Source organism: Canis aureus, chromosome 22, assembly GCF_053574225.1.
Source record: "Canis aureus isolate CA01 chromosome 22, VMU_Caureus_v.1.0, whole genome shotgun sequence".
Classification (NCBI taxonomy): domain Eukaryota; kingdom Metazoa; phylum Chordata; class Mammalia; order Carnivora; family Canidae; genus Canis; species Canis aureus.
In genome coordinates, this window is record NC_135632.1 from 43,664,968 (window position 1) to 43,672,413 (window position 7,446).

A 7,446-nucleotide genomic window follows, 5' to 3' on the forward strand; every position below is an offset into this window, starting at 1 on the left:
GAGACTAGCAGCAAAAGGAATACTTTGCAACACATTTTTGGAGGCCACATCCGACCAGGACTTTTTAAAAATAAAAATATATTAATTTATTATATTTATATATGGTATTTATATAATATATAACATTATATATTTTGTATATTTGTATACAATATAATATATAATAATATACATTGAGGCACCTGGGTGGCTCAGTGGTTGAGCGTCTGCCTGTGGTTCAGGTCATGATCCCCGGGTCCCTGAATCGAGTCTCTTATCAGGCTCCCTGCAGGGAGCCTGCTTCTGCCTCTGCCTATGTTTCTACCTGTCTCTCTGTGTCTGTCATGAATAAATAAAAAAAAACTTTAAATATATATATAATATTATGATATTTGTTAAAATTATTAATTTAATATACATTAACATATAGTGTTATGTTAGTTTCAGGTATACAATATTCAACAATTCTGTACATGTCTCAGTGCTCATATACAGTAAGTGTAGGCACCACCACCTGTCACCAAACAACGTTACTGACTGTATTTCCTATGCTGTACTTTTCATCTTGGGGACTGGTTTATCTTAACACTGGAGGTTTGTACCTCTTAATCCTCTTTATCTATTTCACCCATCCCAGCTCCTTCCACCTGCCCTCTGGGCAACCACCAGTTCAGTCTCTGTATTTAAGAATCTGTTTTTTTGTGTATCTCCTTTTTCTCTTTTCATTTGTTCTGTTTCTTAAATTTCACATATGAGTGGAATCGCATTGTGTTTGGTTTTCTATCTCTGACTCATTTCTTAGCATAATACATCTAGGTCCATTCATGCTGTTGCACATCTGACCAGGACATTTTTTTTTTTTAATAATTATTTATTTATTTATTTATTTATTTATTTATTTATTTATTTATTTATTTATGATAGTCACAGAGAGAGAAAGAGAGAGAGAGGCAGAGACACAGGCAGAGGGAGAAGCAGGCCCCATGCACCGGGAGCCTGATGTGGGATTTGATCCCGGGTCTCCAGGATCGCGCCCTGGGCCAAAGGCAGGCGCCAAACCGCTGCACCACCCAGGGATCCCTGACCAGGACATTTAAAAAGGAAAATTATAGGGCAATGTTTCTCATGAACACAGACACGAAAACCCTGAGAATCCAATTATTTATTAAAATGATTGTGACCAAGAGGTCATCTTTTCCAGGGAAAATACAGGTTGACTTAAAATAAGAAAATCACACAATGTAGTTCACTGAATTAACAGAATAACAGAGAATAACTATATGATCACCTTAATATATATGAAAAAGCATTTGATAAATTTTAAGTTGATATATGATAAAGACACTACAAAAACTAAGAAAAAAATTACAAAGCTCCTATTATAATAGTGAGATATTCCAGAGAATGGTAACAAAATTTTCAAAACCTGAGAAAATTAATTTGCAATAGGAGTTCATTAACTATCATGAAATATGCCATCTGTCTGTAACCACATTTCTAAAAGTATCCCTTCACGTAGCCTCAGACTCCAATGTAAATCATTTGTCCCCTAAATGAAGAGCTGCTTCCAGGCACCCACTCACAAAATGTAGTCTGTGGTGGAGAAACGGGAGGGGTGTTGACAGGAGGAGTGGGACCTCTCCAAGCCTTCCTTTGGGATTTGTCCTCCTATGTAGAAGAGGATGTGATTGCAACTCTTCCGAAAAATTTCTGAGAGGTGTTTCTTGAACTTCTCACCCATGAAAGCATAGATCACAGGGTTCACACAGCAGTGAGTGAAGGAAATGGTTTCTGTGACATGGGTGGCATAAATCAGCCGCTGGCTCAGGACACATCCATCCAAGATGTTCATGTTGAACAGGGAAGTGAGGAAGAGGACTACATTGAATGGGACCCAGAAGAGTAAAGATGCAATCACCACAATGAGTACCAACTTGATGGCCTTGGTTTTGTTGTGGTTTTGGCAACTCTTCAGCTGGTGCAGGATGCTAATGTAGCAGAACATAAGGATGGTGAATGGGATCAACAGACCTAAGATATTCATTTCAAAGTGAATGAAGATCTTCCACTTCAGAGTTTGTTGATTGTAAGATGAATAGCACTGTAGAAAGCCATCTTCAGAGGCCACCTGGTACAATACTAGTAATGGGCTGGTAGCCATGATGGCAATCAGCCACACAGCCAGACTCAGGGCTGTCCCCATTCTGGCTGTCCTCACTTTCATGGCATAGACAGCATGGACGATTGCCAGGTACCTGTCCACACTCATGAGGGTGATAAAGAACATGCTGCTGAAGAAGCCAATGTAATAAAAACCAGAGACCACCTTGCACATTACAGTCCCAAACACCCACTGGTCTAGCTGATAGTGGGTCTGGAAGGGGAAGGAGAAGACAAAAAGCAGGTCAGACAAGGCCAGGTTCAAGAGGTATATGTCAGTGATGCTCTGCAGCTTCTTGCAGGCAACAAGGACCAGGATGACCAGGCTGTTTCCCAGAAGACCGAATACAAATAAGACACAGTAAAAGACGGCAAGAAGCAACTTGCTGTCTCTTTGGATAAGTTCCCCATCACAGGGGCTTGAGATGATATCAGGATAGTAGTAGTCTGTTATCTTTGTCACATTGGGCTCCAGTGTATAATCCATCAAGGAAGGAGAATGAGGTCAGAAAAGCACCTAAAAGAGATTCATTCCTTAAAAATATTTTTTATTTAAAAATATAGACTGAAGTTTAGCCATCCCACCCCATTCATGTTGAAGTCCTAAAGCCCTATTATGAACTGAAATTTGTGTTCTCCCAAAATTCATATGTTAAAGCCCTACCCTACTTTGTGATGGCATTAAGCAGTGGGTTCTTTGGGAAGTTATTTGGTTAAATGAGGTCATGAGGGGTGTACCCTGATAAAAATCACATGAGAGCTTGCTTCTTCTCCTTCTTCTCTCCACTCTCAGCCACATGAGGATACAAGGAGAAGTTGGCTGTCAGTAACCTAGAAGAAGGTTCTCACCAGAGCCTGCCAGCACTCTGATTTTGGACTTCCCAGCCTCTAGAATGGTGACAATTATATTTCTGTTGTTTATAAACCATCCAGTCTGTACTATTCTGTTACAGCAGCCCAAACTGACCAAGACACCACGTATGTCACTGTATTTGGAGATGAGCCAGTAAGGAGGTAATTATAGTTAAATGATATCATAAGGATGGGGCCCTAATCCACAGTCCTGGTGTCCTTATAAGAAGAAGGGGAAACCGACCATGCAATCTCTCTCTCTCTCTCTCTCTCTCTCTCTGCATGCACAGGAAAGAGACCATGCAAGGACACAGCAAGAAGATGGATGGTTCCAAGCCAGAAAGAGAGGTCTCACCAGAAACCAGTCCTGTTGGCACACTGGTTTTGGACCTGTAGCCTCCAGGACCATGTTAAAATTAATTTCTGTTGTTTAAGCCGCACAGTCTGGGGCATTTCGTTATGGCAGCCTGAGCTGGTACAGATTATGACACTGAGAGGTGGGTGCCGCTATAACAAAATACCTAAGTGGCTTGGAAGTGGCTAGTGAGTGGAGTGGAAGCATCCTGAGGCGCATGCTAGAGAAAGCCAAGGTTGCCTCGAGGAGACTGTTGGCGGAAATATGGATGATAAAAGTGATTATGCTAAGGGTGCAAGAAGAAATGAGGAGGCTGGAGAGTTTCCATCACCTCAGAGAATACAGGTATCATTGTGAACAGAAAAGGGGTGGAAATATGAATGTTAAAGATGAGGTCTCAGACAGAAATGAGGAACACCTTATTGGAAGTGGAAGAATTGGATTCTGGCTGTACGTGGCTGAGAACTTGGCTGAGTTGCATTCTAGGGTTTTGCGGAAGATTGGATATCTGGCTGGGGTATTTCTAAGCCAAGTGTTAAGGGGCAGCCTGGCTTCTCTGTGCAGCTTATTGTCAAACGCAAGACAGAGGTAAGTTGAGGGAGTCGTCATACAAAGATGAATCAGAACTTGAAGACCTGGAAGCCTGTCCATACCACAAAAATTAGGCTATTTCTGGAAAGGACACCAAAGGTGTGGTGGAACAGCCACTCCACAAGGAGGCCACCCCTGGAGTTAATCAGCCATTTCAACAGCAGCTAGGGCCTCTAGGGAGCTTCCTACAGCCTTTGACACAGATCTTTGTTTATAGTGATTACCCAGTAACTGTTGGTCAAGTGGGTGAAAAAAATCCATTTGCTTATGTTAGTACGTTTTGTTTTAGTTCTGTTACCTTACCTCAACAAGGTTGTAGATTTTAGAATAAGTACTTTGTTTCCCACAGCCCCAGACCTTTCCACTCCAGCAGAGACAGGACAAAATTTCCAAATTTCCTGGAAACCTAAAGTTTCTCTAAACAGTAGTCTATTAACATGTTTTGAAAATTTACAATTGCCCCAGCTGACCAATACAGGGGGGACTGGGTGGCATAAGAAAAGCCAAAATTTATGAAGAAAATCTAAATACCCGTAGTTCCATCACCCAGAATTAGCAATTGCTAACATATTGTCAGATTTGCTTTTGTTTTTTTTTTTTTTTTAGTTTCCTTCCCTCTCCTTCCTTCCTTCCTGCTTTCCTAATGCAATACAGATGAAGCTAAAGTTCTCTTTAACTACACAACTTCTCCCTATGCCCCAGGAGCAACTACTAAAACCAGTCTGGCATGATCCATTCCCTGTATTTTACATACATTTTTTTTTAAGGATTTTATTTATTTATTCATGAGAGACACAGAGACAGAGAGAGGCAGAAACACAGGCAGGGGGAGAAGCAGGCTCCATGCAGGGAGCCTGACGTGGGACTCGATCCTGGGCCTCCAGGATCACACCCTAGGCCGAAGGCGGCGCTAAACTGCTGAGCCACCCAGGCTGACCTACATACATTTTTTTTTTTTTAAAGATTTTTTGTTGTTGTTGGTATGATTTGGATCATTTTATTTTATTTTATTTTATTTTTTTTGAGAGAGAGAGCAAGAGAGCATGAGCAGGGGGAAGGGGCAAAAGGAGAGGGAGAAGCAGGCTCCTCTTTGAGCAGGGAGCCTGATCCAGGGCTCGATCCCAGGACCCCGAGATCATGAGTCCAAGGCAGATGGTTAACTGACTGAGCCACCCAAGCAACCCTACTTTTATATACTTAAATGTATCCATCAATAGTATATAATATATAATATTGTTTTGTGCTCACTTTTGACTTACACAAATGGTGTCATGTCTCTGGTTTTGTATCTTACTTCTCCTTGCACTGTTGTTTTAGAAATATAGCCACACTATTCTAAAGAGTTCAGTCAATTTTTTTCACTGCTCTTCTAAGCACCATAAATAACTATTTTAAAAGTACAATAGAAAAAAATGATCCAAATCATACCAACAACAAAAATTACTAAGATTTCTAAGAATAAACATGATAAAAACTGCAGTTCAATCATAGAAAATATTATAAAACTTTGTTGAAGGCCATCAAAGAGGACATAATTAAAAAGGAAACATATGCTATATATGTGTGAGGGAAAATGCAACAATTATAACATGATAATTCTCAGATTGATATATACACTCAAGATGCCTTCAATTTGGACATTGTTTTTCCAAGGTGTTTGGCCGCCAAACATTCAGACATCTGTCCACCAGGCCACCTTTCTTTCTATAACTGGAAACGCCAAGCAAGTTAGCCATTTTTAAAGATACTAATTTCATTGAAGTATGTACCCAAAGTGAATTTAAAAACATAATTTCTGAAGTATGAAGGTAGGTCTTTTTTTTTTTTTTTTGTGGCTAGTTATCTCTCAAACGAATAGTCTCTCCACCTACATCTTCCTTCCTACTAGTCTTACAGTTATTTAAAGAAAAATAATTTTTGCTTTGCCTTCCTTCTGTTCTGCTCTACTAATATCCTAGAATAAAGGGAGGTCCATAACTCATTCTTTCCTCAAATCCTTCCTGCTAACCCTCTAACCATACTTGCCCCTGTTTTCTCATCTGTAAAATCCACGTGAAGTGTTAAGAAGTCTATCATTTATTACAGTGGACCAAGCATTTTAAAGATTTTATTTATTTATTTGACAGAGAGAGAAAACACAAGCGGGGGGAGGTGCAGGCAGAGGCTGAGCAGGAAGCCCAATGCGGGGCTTGATACCAGAACCCTGGGATCATGACCTGTGCCAAAGGCAGATGCTTAACCAACTGAGCCATCCTGGTGCCTGGACCAAGCATTTTAGATGCATTCCTTCATTCATTTCTCTTGAATCCCTGGGAAGCAGGCACTCATATCTCCTTTCTGTTTCTGGAGTTAGAGCTGTATCTGAATCTCAGAGCCAGGACTCAAAACTCATGCATTCCGAACCCTTTTTCTCTTCTATATTTTGCTATGTTGTCGGTCGAGTAAAAACACTCCAACCCACCAGACTTCCAAGTTCTAGACTATTTTGTAGTTGAGTAGTGGTTTGTCTGACAGAAGCCTTTGTAACTAACACAAGGACAGACTCTTCTCAGATGCCTGGTGATAAGAAGTATTTTCTTATCACCCTTCCCACTCTTGTGGGAGCTTTGACCCTTCCCAGCATCCTGCAGAGAAAATGGCATGGCTTGTTTCCCTCACACAGAGCCATGGGCAGCCACTAAGACATCTGCAGGTTTGTGGACTCAACACATGCAAAGATTAAAGAAAAATGTTTACCTCTTCTGCCGGACTTCTGAAATATTTGCCTTCCCTTTGCTTTTTTTCCCCAAGGACATAAAAAACTGTCCATGCCTACTTCTATCTTTCTCCCCCAAGGATGCTTATTAATACATACCTTAATCAGAGCCTTTGTTCTGGAGATTTCAGTGTTACTGATTCCTTCTTTTCAGAACCTGCCCTCTGTGGGTGCAGCTCAGTGAGCAAGAGCTTGTCTCGAGGGAGGTGTCTTATCTACTTGTGGTGAGTGGTAGGATAGGGGTGGACCTGCTATCCTACAGTATTTAAAAAGTTAAAAACAATTGATCTCACCTAAGAACACATACAGATGACAAATGAGCATGTGAAAATATGCCCAACACATTATGTTTAGGGAATTGTAAATTAAAACAACACTACGTAATTATTTGAATGGCTAAAATCCAAAACACTGACAACCCCAAATGCTGGAGAGCATGTAGGGCAAGAGGAACTCTCATTTACTGATGGTGGGAATGCAAAATTATACCAGTACTTTTGGAGAGAGGTTGGAAAATTTTTTTGAAAGAAGATTGGCAATTTTTTATAAAGCTAGAATAGGCTTACCATATAATCCAGTAATCATGCTCCTGAGTATTTACCCAAATGAGTTGAAAACACATCCACACAAAAACCTGAGCATGAATATTTACAGCAGCTTTATTCATAATTGGCCCAAATTGGAAGGAACTAGGATGTCCTTCAGTTGAGGAATGGATAATCAAGCTGTGGTAATGTACACAATGGAATATTAT

General features: G+C 40.5%; 1 protein-coding gene across 1 annotated transcript; it reads right to left on the minus strand.

Annotated features, from left to right (window-relative positions):
- Positions 1-1,186: 1,186 nt before the first annotated feature.
- Positions 1,187-6,903, minus strand: CCR8 (C-C motif chemokine receptor 8). Its single transcript, XM_077866090.1, has 2 exons — positions 6,792-6,903; positions 1,187-2,656 (listed from the first exon to the last, which is right to left on the minus strand). The coding sequence occupies exon 2, from the start codon at positions 2,624-2,626 to the stop codon at positions 1,559-1,561; it is 1,068 nt and encodes a 355-aa protein (XP_077722216.1). The 5' UTR covers positions 2,627-2,656; positions 6,792-6,903; the 3' UTR covers positions 1,187-1,558.
- Between the last annotated feature and the right edge of the window lie 543 nt (positions 6,904-7,446).

Coding starts and splice junctions, on each gene's coding strand:
- CCR8 (XM_077866090.1), bottom strand. CDS start 2,626: ATGGATTATACACTGGAGCCCAATGTGACAAAGATAACAGACTACTAC.